Here is a 16360-nt window from a genome sequence, read left to right on the forward strand (position 1 = left end):
TTTCTGCAGTTTGACTTGATATCCTCTCATAATATTGAAATGAGACTTCCTCCTACAAGTTTGAAGATACAACTGACTGCTTTTATAATTGTTGTATGTCTCTTGTCGGCTGTACCAGCATAACACAATATTTATATTTGTAAGAAGGAACCTATAGAGTAAGAAAATTGCTATTTAGGTCTGCAAACTAATAATGGTACATTTATTCATGACCAATGCTAGAACATATTTCTGTTGTCCATGTGTGCAAAGTAAATAGAAGAATTCTAGCTGCTGCAAACTAAGAAGATATTTATCTTAATCAAGCAATCAATATCTAAGTGATTAATTCCAGTTCACCATCTGTTGGAAGCTCAATTTGTACAAATTCCTTATATGCTAAATTTATTCAGTAATTTGACAATAAGACCTCAGTCATGGAGGAATAGCTTTTGGCATTTCTATTTTGTATTTTGTTAATGATTCTTTTCTATTGTGCAAAATTAAAAATGATGCAAAAAATGCTTCATATGTCAAACATTAATATTTTTTTTGAATTTATAAATAAACTTCAGTGTTGCCTGATGAGTCTAACAATATGGGAAGTAAAATGCAAATTCTGAAGCTTGGAATGAAATGATATTGCAAATATTATGGTATTATACTATTACTAATAATATATTTTTTGAAACTTGGTCTTCTACAATGAACCTTCAATACTGTGCTACAAACTACAGATTAATCTTTCTGACTTTTTTCTCCAGGGAGATCATATAACATATCTAAATGTGTTTGAAGGATTTATTCGTTCAAATAAGTCTTCTCAGTGGTGCCACAGAAATTTAATAAATTATCAGGCAATGGTAAGTACTTTAAGTTCATAGAAAAGTAACATCCATTTTCATGTTCTATATCTACAAAAATGTAGTGGCTATTTACAGTTTACCTAATATACTTACTTTCCTTTACTCCTATAGTTCTTCAGGGTCTATATTTTACATCATTGTCTTCAATATTTAGGAGAGAAGGTGGATTGCCTCTGCCTATATCTTTATCATATGACATTAATTCTATTTCTTAATTTTAGCAGAAAAAGGTGGTTGAGATCAGAAATCAGCTCAAGAAATTGATGCAGAGGTTAGGGTTAAGAATAATATCGTGTGGAACAGACATAGAGGTAAAATTTTATTGCAGATTTTCTGTCTTTCTTAGATTTGTTGTTTCATCCTAGGAAATTTTTAAGTTGGGGTATGTGTATAGTCTGTATTAAGTTATTACCCCTCTTAATATAATCTAGAGAAAGTGCATGAGCTAGAAGAAAATAAACAGATCGAAGAGATGTATTATATGTGAAAAGTAATGATATGAATGATTGCATGATTTTGTATATATGTGAAACATATTAAATATGAATGGCATATTGAAACACGCTTCAGGGTCTTAGACCTAACAAGCTGATTATTAGATATCAACTATCTATTGATCCAAGTGAACTTCCTTGCTCAACTGTTAATATTTTCTATTTATTGCATTGATAATCACAACTTCCTTGTACAAACTTGTAGTTGCCCATTGATATATTCCAACATATTTGATCCAACAAACCCTAGTGAAATATCTCACTCTGATAATGCTTCAAATCTGATTTAGATTTTTAATTTTGCTCATGTTTTGCTTCATGATAATGTAATATTGCGACATCAAATTTGCAGAATGAACATGCAAGATAAACAATATAGATTTTCAAGCAAATTAATTTGATGAAACACAATCAAAATTAGCCAATGGGTATTCTTGTGATATAGAAATGTATTGTTGTTTACAATCACCTGCTGCTGTTACAAACCAAAAAATGCACAATGCCATCATATTTAACACATACCCGAAATGCCTCCATACGCATCATAACAAACCCTCTGAAATTTTGCAAGATAGATCAACTAATCTCCATGAAAACTGACCAATGATATGCAACTGTGAATCTTGAGATGAATTCACAAAGTGGATTAATCTGGGTTTTTGTCCAAAAAGCCAAAACCTCTACTGTTTTCATCCTAGTGCTTATTGAACTTGCAAGCTGAAGCTCTCAAGGTCTCAAAGAAAAGTTTCTTTGTAATTAACAAGTCAGGAATGAATCCTTATTATAATGCTTTTCTTTTTGAAAGTAATGCTTTATTTTATTTCTCTTTTAATTTATTTTGTTCCCCTCAAAAGTGACTTTACATTATAACTTGACATTATTATTAAGCCACTTTATAAAATAAAATATGTCTATCTGCTAAATAGTTTATTCATGTTTCATAAAATAAATTTCATGTTTGATTAATTTGTTTATTCCTCTAAATAAATTCAATTAGCCTAAAACTAATAATTTCTTCTAGGTGATCACTTGGACAAAAGGGGACATTACAGTCCTCCCACCCCAAGATTGCTTGTCCTCAAGCAATCATATTTATCAAATTTGTGTTAAGCTCAAATTTTCCAATCAATACCTGCAGCCCAAAAATAACCTAAGACCTTGTTATGGCTTCCCATGTGTATCTCCTTCAAGCTTCTGCTGCTCCACTTTTATATAACCATGATTGTACCCAAAGTTGTGAAGAAACCCATCATGATCTCAATAAAGTAGTACACCAAACATGCCAATGCTAGGATCCTATATCATCATGCTCTCTCACCAACAAAAAGTGGAGGAATAAATGTTTATCATGCCACCAATGCCATGTGTCCATATAAATCTAAAAGAGCTCCCGTGGACATGAAAACTAATCATTACAAGTACACAATCAATCATGTCAATCCACCATATGCTGCTGGAAATGCCTCTCAAAATGATGCAGCAAGCACCATCAATGACAGGATGATGGAATCTCACCACTGCACCAACCTCCAAGAAAGAAAGAACAGTCCTATCTTTCCAAATCGTCCAACCAGATGTCGTCCTGAATGGCCAAACTGAAGTCCTTGTGATAGATAGTGTGAAACAATCATCTATCACCATTGTAAGAACTCTAACCCAGAGAACTGTAGCTGAAATTTTCATGAAGACGAAGCTTGGCCTGATGAACCATTCATTGCCTTCACCAGCCAACTCTCTTTCATTCTTTAGGACTGATTTTATTTTATTGTCCCAAAGTTTACAAATTCAGTCCTCTCATAGGATGCATTATCACAATTGTGTCTAACCTTTGCATCTTGTACACTATTAATTGGAGAGTCAATAGTGCTTACTTTTTAATGAGAATGGGAAGCTAACTCATGAGTATAAAGAAATATAGTGCTGCTGTCCTCAATCAGAGATTTAGAACTGATTGTACCTGTTTTATTTAATGCCTTTGAAATTTTCTTTGCGAGAGTACACTTGCATAAACTTGGCAGCCCTATCTTGTAGCAGTTGATTTCTTGAAGCTATGTCATCATCATAGTCCATCAAGGTATCAACATCACAAATTGATTAATGTTCTTCAACTGCTGGTATAAAATCAGATCGCTGGCAAATTGATGTTTCAACATTTACCTCATACTTATCTATCCATGCATAAATGTTTACCATGATACACATCTTGTCGCCACTATCCTTCTTGGATTTGTGCCCACATGATGTCAAAAGAATTTTATCTCAGCTCAAAAATCCAGAATAATGATCACAACTTTCCAAGTTATCTTCATTGCTCTTTTTTGTATCTTTTTGAGGAAAGATTGTTCCTCCATGAGTGTTGCTCTATGAGGTGTTTCCTTCTGCGAGTAACATAAATTCCTAGTTGGTAAAGCCGATCTGTGTTTCATAACTAACCAACTCTAACCAAACTTTATCAAATTGAAAGATCTGCTTCATATTAGGCAATCTCTTAGTCTCTTAATCAGCTCTCTAAGACAAAAATCTCTTATGATCTTAGCAAGCGTTCTTCTGTCAAGCATGGCATGTTCAAACAAAATGAACTCAACAATATTTCCTTCTGGTATAACACTAGTGGTTGTTCCACCAAGTGAGTGTCCAATATCATCATAGTTTTGAACCTGCAAAGGATTCTTTAAAAGAGGAATCTTGTGAACCTCATGATCCAAACTTAATTGGCAAACTGAATTTTGACAATCTTATCTCTTCTATTGTTCACACACATCAACATGTTCTTCTTTTCTTGCCTTAAGAAGATTTTCCTTTGTACACACAACTTGTATGCATTCTTCTCTTGGAAGAAATAATGATTTAATATAAGATTCCCTTTGTTTCCTTTCATTGTCTATCTGGTTGCATCGTTCATTGACCTGCCATGGTATGATGTACAAAATTAGAACTTATGTGGCTTGTATTCACAATATATACTTCATGTTTGACACCTTCAAATCGAGTGGCAACATTGGAAAACTTAACAATATCATCATCTTCATGTGTAAGGGTTGCCAGCTCATGTTTTTGCATAGGTAAGGGACTGTTGTTTCAAATCAGGAAATCAGTCTTTTCTTTATGTGTCTGTGTGATATCTTCATAAATCTTAATCACCAAGCTCCTTTCATGAGTGGATAATCATCAAAAAGTGTTGGTTCATTGCATACTGAAAACTCTGAATTACCTGTACATAGCTGATCAGTTATTGCTGGTTTGACAAATCCACTTACAAACATTTGAACAATATGTCATTCCTCTTTGCCTAAACCCTGACATGGCTGAAGTGAACTTGTGGCTTCCTTGATCTCATGGACAACTTTATGCCTGGTAAAAAATCATTATGGTATGATGTCAAAACATAAATAGACTCTTTGATTTCTCCTTGATTAGGTAAGTTCTTCCTCAATCAGTAATGTTTTTCTCTACACATTCTTCAATGGGATCCATTGTTTCCACTTCTTTATTCATATCCTCAACATATGTAGATGCATGCTCAAGTAGGATAGTGCAAAATTAATAGTGTTATTTGTAATGTTCCTATTTTCATAAGGATTAGAGTTTAAGAGATTAGCCTATTGCTGTGTCCCCCGTAAGCTAATTATTGTGGATAGAGGTTCTTCTAAGCTAGACGCTTCGTTAATGGGGGTCCTTGTCTTCTCCAGAATTTCATATATTCCGATTTGGCCTTCATTTGGCTCATATTGAACTTAGTTTAGGCTCAGTTTCATATACTTGCTATTTACAATAAGTCTGAGGTTGGTAGAGATGGGCCTTTCTACTTTTAGTAAGTCACATGGACAAAGAATGTAGTGGCTGGCTCCCTAGTTCAAACAACTCATCAAAATAATGAGTATTTAATGAGATTAATATTTTAATGGGCATTAATGATGTTTATTTATTTAAGTTATATTATAAAGATATAAGTTTACTTTATAATAATGTAGGGGCCATGTTTAGGGTAATGAGTAATTAATACTCATTGATTTTAAATTCGTTTTGTTGATATATTGTAAAGTCAACTCATTATTATAAATGCAAATATCAAAACATTAAAGAGCTTTGCTAATCAAGATTCATAGGGAAATATTATAAAAGAGACTTGGAGAGAAATCAAAAGATATTGGTTTCCCTCTTCTATTGATCAAGGTAGGATTTGATTTCTATGTATCCTCCTCTTTCTAGGTCCTATTTCCATATTTTGGACTCAATTTCTCAGTCCCTAGTGCGCATTGGATCGAAACCTTCAGCACTCCTAGGATTCCAGGGTATTTCCTTGAGAATCTGGCATCTCAAGATATAGGTCGACTTGATTGACCTATGTCAATATAGGTCGACCAGGTTGACCTATACCAATATAGGTCTACCAGGTCGACTTGTACTCCTAGGGTTTTGAGTCTCGGGCCCCAGTTCTAATTCAAGTTTTAGAGGGTTTCCCGCTCATTGTAGTCGGCTCCCTCAAGGGTAATTCGCTATAAAAAGACATCATTGGCCTCATTTGTCATGAATGGAAGAAAGGTATAAGCATGTGTGGACATCCCAATTTTACATAAAGCATTGTGAGGCAGAAGCAAAGGGCTTGATCTCATTCATTCATTACCAATGAAGGATTTCTTTCACATTGTTAATCCAAGCATTGAAGGAAATTCATGAACGTCATGGAGATGCAAGGGGATCATGAAGATTGATAGAGTACTTTAGTCTTGGGGGCTTGGTATGCTTTCTATGCTATGTTTAGATTTGATCTTTGTCTCTTCATATCTTGCACACATTTACATTTACATGCAAACTTACATGTTAGGGTTTTACTCGTAGAGTAGATTTTTTACATTTTTGTAGCTCTTACATTCTAGGTCTACACTCTAGGAGTCATGAACACTACATACAGAAACCAATCTTTCTAGCAACTATTCGTGGAGGTGGATATCACCAAAACAGGGGGTTGACTAAGACAAACTCCCATATAGCCACCGATACGCACAAATTCTTTTAGAGATTGCAGGTTATCAGAATTGTGACTTCAAAAATGAAAACCATCAGTCAAAACCTTTCAAAAAAATCTGGGTCAACTTCATTCCCATTCTCTGGGAACATGTTTGTCATTTGGTAAACCTACAGGTAGGCATCACCCAAATCGACCTGTACCTAGAGGCCTGAGATTTTTCAAGGTTTTCAAGGTTTTTCGTTCTGATTCCAAATCCGCAATCAGATTTACAATTTTTGTTTCCGATCAGCAGTTTTTTGGGCAATAAAGGTGTCTTCCTCTATCATTTTTCAAGGTAATTCACCTTACCCCCTTTCCTTTGATATCTCAAATCTGATTTCTCATTTCATTAGGATTGTACATGTGTCTAGATCTGATTGCCCTAGATAAGTTAGACAATTAATTTAAACTTTATCACATTTTGAATCTTAAAGTTAATGAACATTGCATGAAGGAGGCCTTGCTTGCATACTTCTTTAATGTGATTTGAGTTTAGTATTGGCATCCCTTGATTCTGTTTGGGTTTTGGCCAATCTAATTTGAATGGCATTGAAAGTTATGTTTGGAAGCCCCTCTTTCTCTTGTATATAATGGCTTAGGGTGAAAGTGTTTAACTAATGTAACTTATCCCATCGTGGTTGTGTTTGCAAAGAGGGTTACTAGATTCCTTGCCCAATCAATTGTCTAAGGTCAAAGATTGGAGCCATCTTCTAATTCTTTAGTTGTTAGTAATGAACCTTTGATAGAGATTGGAGCCTTTTACCGTAACTACGTAGTGAGGATTGTTCATCATTTTTCTTTTGATCCACATGTAGAGGACTTGTTGATTCATCGATGTGGATTGGCTTCATGATTATACCATCCTTTATGGGATGGGTATATGTCATCTTCACTTGATGGATTTAGTAGTTGCAAGCTAGTTGAAGACTACATGCAAAGTCAGTATGTCCATGGCGATTTAGCAGAGGATGAATATCATGGTTGCGACACAGGTACCCTTGGGAGTTCTAATATTCATTATACAATTGGATTTCACACCCATGTGAGATTGGTAGATTGTTTGGGGAGATTTGTTGTAGCAGAAGCTTTCAAATATCCTTACCTCCTTACGATGGATTGAAGTGAGTTTCGTTTATATAGGGATCTAGGTAGTGACAGGGTTGGCCCTATATGTTGGATGGATCCCTATATGTTGCTTCACATTTGCAAAATGTTGGCATTGGATAAGATTAGTGTGAAGTTTGGGGTTATTATTCTTGGGAGGCTTTGACTCAGGATTTGAGACCCAGGTATATTTGATTGGACACTCTTCAGTGTTTTATGGAGTCCTTCACGTGCATCGAGATTTGTAATACCCCCTTTCTAGAACAAAACTTAGTTATACAATGAATTAAAATATAAGATTAAATAAAAATATAGTAACAAATTATAATATATAATTATCTGATTTATCTTTAAAACAAGGAGAGAATGTATTATTAATAATTATAAAATATAAATAATTATTATGCTAGCTGGCCATAAAAGATGCAACTCTTGGGCCTTATATATAACTCTCAATGATGTTTGGAAAAACGGAATACATGATATGATATGAAAGAGAATAAAGATCGTCATAACAAGTCAATTTCAAGGAGAAAAGTGGAGACATCCATGGGGGAATTTGGAGAAAATAGAAAACGAAAAACTAGAACATTCAAATGAAGAGAGCAGTCATTTGTCCAAGCCAAACAAGAATGTACAAATAAGAATTAAATATGGACAACCTTAAATTATCTAGGATATGAACTATTGAAAATAGATAGGTGAAAAACAAGAAGTAGAGTTTACTAAAGACATCAAAGTCCAAGTCATCGAAAAATAACACTTGGAACTGACATGAAGGAGAACAGGACAAATAAAAGTCAGCGTCTAAAGAGAACAAACAAAAAGAGACAATTCATTCATTTTAGGACTTTCAAATTCACACTACAAATATTATTTAGTGTACTTAGAGACATTTGAGTGAGCAAAGGTGGGTGTCGAGTTTGAAACAATAGAATAAAGCAGCAAAGAGGAAAAAGATTTAGACAATTGTGGATAGAATTGATTAAACACCAGCCTTTGTCTATTGAAGAACAGAATTATTAATATTTGACAAGACAATTCAAGCCACATATAGTAGATCTCAAGTAGAAATAATCCTAACTATTTCTGTAATATCCCCGTCTACTAATAAAATTTAATGCCAAGTCATATTAGAAATGAGATTTAAATAAATAAACGGTTAATCATTAATGTTATTAGTACTCAAGACTAGTTAGTCAATAATATTAATAATCGTGTTAACAATAAATTATGAACATTATTAATACTACTGTTATTAATTGATACATATATATCTAGGATCAATTCCAATATAAAGAATTGATGGTATTCACGTGAAAGAGTCAGTAGATGTGAGAATATAAAAAATAACTATTATATCAGCTATTCCATGTGTTAAGTAAGAAGTACAAAAGAAATATGACAAATCATCAATGCCAATTAAGACAATAGTTATCGGCTTCTTACAATAATATTATTAACTTAATAGTACATGTTAAGAAATGCAGTTAGATGAGGCGATGGGACTCCCATTCTTGGTTTATATATATAGAGTGGGCAAAAGATATTATGGCATTGAAAAAGCTATAAGATCAGCCAAATTCAAAAGGGCAAACAGCTTGGGGGTTAATCCCATAAAATATTGAAAGAAAGATGTTGTGGCAACATATACTGCCACTATGGCAAGTAATTGAGGGGACACTGTAATGTTCTTGTCATAAAATAAATATTTAATAAACCTTTGTTAATGGGCCGATTGATTTAATATATCTCAGACGCATTTTATTTAATTGTTTTCGTAGGTATGACCGTCGACTATCTTTGTAAACCGTTGGAAAGTTTCTCTGAAGGGTATTTAAATACGGCATGTAGGTAGTAGTAGGTATGGGATTTGGATTATTTCTTTGTACTACGAATTCCTATTAGAGTTCAGTATTATTCGCCATTTCGGAAGTGAAAGATCTTCCCTATTTGGCTATTTCGATTTCGGTGGGATTCAACCCTCACCCTATTCTGTCTGTGTACTTCTTGGCTCAAATTTGGCAAATCAGAGCATTAATATTGTTTTCTATTCTCACTGTCTTCAAGAGTTACATTTTGTTTGTGGTGATCTAGTTACTTCGATTGTATTAATAATATCTCAGAGTCGAATCTGTGTTTACTGTATGCAACTACACCCTTGCTCCCAGTCCGTACGACCCTCTCCATTCTTTCCTACACATCAAACCGTACATCACTATCTTCCTATATCGTTCGGATCTTCTGACCGTACACCATCCAAATTTGCTTGCTATTGTACGGCCTTTGACGGTATATCATCCAACTTGCCTACACCCAACTGACCATACAGCCCTTTATTCTAATTGTACAACCTTTGCAATTTTCCCATCATTTTCTATTATCAGTTATTGACAGGAGAAATACTGATATAGAGAAGACGTAGGGGAACAAGATCATTCTACGTCTTCTTTGTATTAGTATTTCTCTCATCAATAACTGATAATGGCAAAGGATGGAAAAATTGCAAAGTTTGTACGGTCTAATTGGGAGGCAGTGCAGTTAGAATAGAGGGTCGTACGGTCAGTTAGGTGTAGGGTCAAGTTGGATGATGTACAGTTAGAGTCCATACAGTAGCAAGCTAATTTGGATGGTGTACGGTCAGAAGATCCGTACGATATAGGAAGATAGTGATGTACGGTTTGATGTGTAGGAAAGAATAGAGAGGGTCGTATGGACTGGAAGCAAGGGCGTAGTTGCATGCAGTAAACACACAGATTCGACTCTGAGATATTATTAATATAATCGAAGTAACTAGATCACCACAAACAGAATGTAACTCCCGAAGACAATGATAATAGCAAACAATATTAATGCTCTGATTCGTCAGATCCGAGCCAAGAAGTTCACAGATGGAATAGGGTGAAGGTTGAATCCCACTGAAATAGCCAAATAGGGAAGATCTTTCACTTCCGAAGTGGTGAACAATACTAAACTCCAACAAGAATTCGTCGTACAAAGAAATAATCCAAATCCCATACCTACTACTTCCCTACATATTACAAAGATAGTCGATGGCCATACCTACGAAAACAATTAAATAAAAATGGGTCTGAGATATACTATATCAATCGGCCCATTAACAAAGGTTTGATTAAATTTTTATTTTGTGACAAAAACATTATAGACACCACCCACGTAGAAAGGCCCATAGGAAAGAGATAAGGAAATAAGGCATACAAAGGGCAGGCAACACATTAGTACCTCGATCCATTAATAATAAATAAAGATATTATTAACCAATATCGCTCAAAAGATAAAGACTGGAGATAAAGTCAAAAGCATAGTGACATCACCTACAAGCCTTAGAAAGGTAAGAGAGGATATATGATCATAATGGTATATGTCTAGAAGATAATTATAATAGCAATTCTTAGTTAATGAAATATAATTGGTACCATTTAAATAATAAATATTATAATATACATTGAGTTGATAATAATAATTCCTAATATTGTTAAGAAATATATGCTCTAATTATTAAAAATAAGAATAGAATTGAATTTAAATATATGTAATGACAATAGGATTAATAATGGGAATAGAAGTAATTGTCATATTATTATCACGGATAATTATTATGGTGAGCTACAATATAATTATTATTTGATTTAAGGTAAGAAGCATATAATGTTACCAAGTAGGGGCTTGTATAAATCCAAGCTAAGGGGTTTACCCGATAGACGGTAGGGGTCAGTCATCCATATATCTTCGTGAAATAGACTTGGACCCATAAACTTTGAGGGAGTCCTTAGCTGGTATCTAGACAACTTGGATAATACCTATACTCTTCGATCCACAAATCAAATAGTAGTAACATGGGGTATGTTGGAAGGATAATTACTTCCTACTCATAAACATAGATTTTTGAGAAGCCTATAACATTAGATGACGCGATTGTGCAATGCTCATGTCCAACCTTAACAAGGGTCATTATAGGTGGGATAAAAGCAATCATCCTGTGGGGCAAATCTATAGTAATTGCAATCCAAATAAGGTTAAGCATTGAACCCGTTTCCTAAATATGTTAAGATTTGATTAAGTAGGGCAATACTACACTTCTATGTGTATGTTCCTTAAATATGGTAAATAGATACTCTTCATATGCATACTTGTGTTTTCTTTGCAAATGCTGAACTTCATGAGAACAATTGCAATTTATGCTTAATGCTTGTTTCATGCCTTACATGTTTGACTTGTATTTATGCTTACATGTTCAATGTATATTTATTTCTTACTTCATGAGCATTTATGTACAACTTCATATCTGGTGTGTTTAAATAGTGCTTCATGCTTTATTTGTTTTATGTATTCGTTGACTTATGCTTAAATGAGAAAATTTATGACTTATTGACTAATATAAGTAATTCATGTTTTATATGCACTCATATGAACTCATGTATGATTCATGCTTGAGGTGTATTTTCATTCCATGACTTTGGTGTGTTCAAAATTCATGATTTATGTGTATTCATTCATCTCTGTGTATGATCCATATGTGTGATTATACATATACCTCATGCTTTGCGTGCTAGGTGTATTCATATGTATGCTTCATGACTTAAGAACTTATGTGTATTAAGTGAATTCATGTTTAATGTGCTATGTGTATGCTTTATTGTATTGACTAATATAAGTAATTCATGTTTTATATGCACTCATATGAACTCATGTATGATTCATGCTTGAAGTGTATTCTTATTCCATGACTTTGGTGTGTTCAAAATTCATGCTTTATGTGTATTCATTCATCTCTGTGTATGATCCATATGTGTGATTATGCATATACCTCACACTTTGTGTGCTACGTGTATTCATATGTATGCTTCATGACTTAAGAACTTATGTGTATTAAGTGAATTCATGCTTAATGTGCTATGTGTATGCTTCATTGTATTTGTGTATATCCTTCATGTCTCGAGTGAATCCATGTGTATGTATTTGTCTTTGATAAATTCATGTGTATACTTTATGTACCTTGGTTGTTCACATATGCGCTTCTTGACTTGAGTGAATTTAAATGTATGGTGTGTATTGTGTACATGTTTTAAATACATTCATATGTATGATAATGTCATATGGGTTGTTCAGACATGTGACCCATGCCTTACATGTATTCATAGGTACACTTACTACTTTGCTTTACATGCCTTCAACATGTTGCTCCATAAGTATGCTTTTCATGTATATTCCATGTCTTATGTGTATACGTATTAAATCTATGCTTCTTGCATGCTAGCACATCCAATGTGGGGTTCAAATTAATCTAGAATAATAGAAAAGCGTCATAGGTACACTTACTACTTTGCTTTACATGCCTTCAACATGTTGCTTCATAAGTATGCTTTTCATGTATATTCCATGTCTTATGTGTATACATATTAAATCTATGCTTCTTGCATGCTAGCACATCCAATGTAGGGTTCAAATTAATCTAGAATAATAGAGAGAGAGAGAGAGAGAGAACTTAAGGGAAAATCCAATAGCCACATTATAATGTGTACCAAACATAATCCCCCTTGGAAATGAAAGAAAACTTATCACCAAAGGTTACTATCGAATAAACATGTAATTGCTTGAGGACAAGCAATTTTGGAAGGGTAAGACTTTAATATCCCATTCTACTAAAAAAATTTAATACTAAGTCATAATATAATTGAAACTTAAATAAATAAGCAACTAATGTTATTAGTAGTCAAGATTAGTTAGTCAATAATGTTATCAATAAATTATGAACACTATTAATTGATACATATGTATCTACGACCCATTCCAACTCAAAGAATTGATGGTATTCACTATATATATATATATATATATGTTGTAGGTCTACCTGTCAAAGAGCTAATCCATATCATATCAGGTAGTGGGGACATTACAGGATTCCAGTCTAAGTTCGCTAGGGAGTATTGTAGTGTATGCATGGTGTGGATTACAAACAGTTTTACTTTTCATCCTCATGTACATGTTTTATTTCAAATGCATAGTTTCGGTACGCAGAGATTGGAGGCATGGATTATTGTTCATTTATGTGCAATTGTGATTGTTATGGTACTTCAATAGTGTCATCGCAATATGGGAGATTTCACAGTTTTAATTTGAACCTCTAGTGTGGTGGAGTTTCTTTGTAGTCATGATTACTCAGGGACAGAGCAATTTTAAGGTGGACTGTAATGTCCCCATTTTTATGTGCATCAATTTTTGAGGGATTAGCCTATTATTATGTTCGTTGTAGGTTAATTAATGTGGATAGAGGGTCTTTTGAGGTAGAGACTTGGTTGATGGAGGTTCATGTCTTCTCTAGAATTTTGTATGTTCAGATTTGGTCTTCATTTGGCTCATATTGGACTTTGTTTGTAATATCCCTGTCATAAAATAAAAATAACATATTAAATGTTTGTAGGACTGGATCGATGTAGTATATCTCGGCGCCCATTTTTATTTTTCCATAGGTGTTTTCCATTTCGTGTGTCAACATATCATTTTTTCTCCCTCGGGAGTTCTCCTTCTATGAGGTATATATGTCCATCTAGTTTGTTGTTGGCATGCGACTTGAATTGTTAATTGTTTTGCAAATTCCAAGTTTTGGTTCTGCTTCTTTCGCCATTTTTGAAGTGAATGATCTTCCCTATTTGGCCTCACAGTTTTGGTGGGATTCAACCCTTACCCTATTCTACTCTACTTATCTCGTTTCGGATTTGGCAACTCTGAAACTTTATCATTGTCTGAAATTTGAAGATCTCTTTAATATTTGATCTGTGTATTATTTGTGGCAATTATAATTCTTCTTCTACAATGCTCGATGTCACTACTTTAATTCAGAGAACCAATAAAAATCATGTTGAGGGTAAGTATTAGAGACCATACAATCCATAGTCTATATGCCATCCTAGGAGGCTGGTAACTTTATGACCTTGTTAGAGGCACTCCTTGCAGACCATACGTCATGGCTCATCTCCTTCACCGTATAACAACTTCTTCATACCACCATAGTATGCCTATGTAAGTCACTACACACCACCATACAGCCCCTCGAAAACATGTTGCTCCCAACCTGCAATTTCAAACCGTTCGTTGTTCGTCGTCCACTTCCAACCATGGTACACTACCCTTGCTCATCGTACATACCCTCCTAGTTGTACATCTCTATCCTTATTGTACGACCTCTCAAAACGTACACTCAACAATCCTCCCTCCAACGTTGCTCTCTATACATACACCTAGGTCCTCCGCACAAATTTCATCTCCTCTTAGCCTTACAACCATGACACCCTACCATATGCCGCTCAATACTACACATTGACTTGCGTTCACCATTGAAGGGATGGATCACTAATATATTTGGTCGGGAATATTATAGTTGTATCAGAGTCAGTAACCCTGCAAGCTTTTGGGAAATGAATGCAAGTTTATACCAGGAAAAGAGGCATAATCACTTCGTAGAATGGGGGGTTCCCAAGATCCAACTACTCAAGTCATGTCTTTGCTAAGAGAGCTCACATAGAATTAAGCTTAGATCAATGACACTCAGTGACTCATGGAGGAAACATTACAAAAATTAGCCAAAGGAAAAATGTCCGAAGAACACAATGGACATAGTGACGATTCAGTTACAAGAAGGGCAAAACCCTCATCCTGTAAGTTCTCGACCCTCAATGTTGACTTTCCCTCCAAGGACTGAGACACTGCACAAAGGACAGAACCAACTTTTGAAGAAACACAAGAATAGTTATGGGAAGATTAGAGGAATGCAAATATGGAAGGAGCAATATCTTACAAAGGTTATCTTGAGTGGCACACGAATGGTCACATTACAGGATGGTTACTCTTGGACATGACCAAGTAAACACTTATGTTGAGTTTACAAAAAGGCTTATAGATCGTTTTGATGGTAAAGATTCAAAACTCAATTTTGAAGAATTGCCACAGTTGAGGCAAATCGAGTCGATTGAGAATTACATCACTGAGTTCTAGAAACTCTTTGTGCTAGTTACGGATATTTTGGAGACATGGTAGCTCGTGTTAATGAATAGATGGACCAACAAAACCACTAAAGGGATGGGTAAATGGGTTTAACCTCAACACTCTCTCTGAGGCAATCAAGAAAGCCCAAAGCATGACAACATCGTCAACTTCATCTTCTTAAAATTATCCACATACAAACCACCATTGGTTTTGAAGGAAAAAGACAACAAACCCCACCCAAAGAAGCCATCATTGTATGAAGCTACCAAACAAGAACTTAGGAGGAGAAAGCTTCGTTTCACCTACAACAAGCCATGGGAACTTGGGCATAGATGCTTGGGAAAAGGAAAATTATACTACATTGAGGTCATGTTAGACGACAAGGAGGAGCAGGAGGATCTGGTACTTGAAGGAGATGGCTAGCAAGCTTCCAAGAAGGTTAACATAAACCGTACAAAGAGGATCGCCCCATTGGTACAGCGAGGAGGCACCATTTCTCTTGTTGGCAGCCCACGGTGTACTATTTTCTGAGAATGGGGAACTTGACAAGGACAGAGGGTCATAGTGATGATTGATAGTAGAGCTACTCTTAATCTCATTAACTCATCACTTGTGAAGCGAAGAGGTATACCTATGGAGGCACAAGTGGGATTCCAAGTCAAGGAGGTGAGAAGAACCCTCTTATCATGTACTTATCTGGTCCCACAACTAAGCATTACCATGGGAAACCACATAGTGTGGGACAACTTCTTTATAGTAGATATGGATGATATGGAGGTCATTTTGGGGATCTAGTAGATGAAGACTCTTGGCAAGTGCACGCAAAGCTTCAAACAAATGGAGTTCTCCTTTAAAGTTGATGGTAAAGAGGTAGTTCTGAGAGGGATGGCAAATGATGGACCAAA

The 16360-nt window shown here is 34.9% G+C and overlaps 1 protein-coding gene across 7 annotated transcripts in view; it reads left to right on the forward strand.

Moving 5' to 3' along the window:
• LOC149549576 (RNA helicase family protein) overlaps positions 1-16360 on the forward strand; it is a 282811-nt gene that overhangs the window by 214302 nt on the left and 52149 nt on the right. For 4 of the 7 annotated variants that reach the window (XM_089792897.1, XM_089792899.1, XM_089792902.1 and 1 more), the window contains 2 exons: positions 744-842; positions 1067-1156. In XM_089792897.1, the coding sequence (XP_089649023.1) occupies positions 744-842; positions 1067-1156 (189 nt within the window). The remainder of the gene's footprint in view (positions 1-743; positions 843-1066; positions 1157-16360) is intronic. The other 3 variants (XM_089792898.1, XM_089792900.1, XM_089792903.1) reach the window with 1 other exon arrangement.

Source organism: Cupressus sempervirens, chromosome 7 (assembly GCF_028749045.1).
Source record: "Cupressus sempervirens isolate cs-2001-9-10 chromosome 7, ASM2874904v1, whole genome shotgun sequence".
Classification (NCBI taxonomy): domain Eukaryota; kingdom Viridiplantae; phylum Streptophyta; class Pinopsida; order Cupressales; family Cupressaceae; genus Cupressus; species Cupressus sempervirens.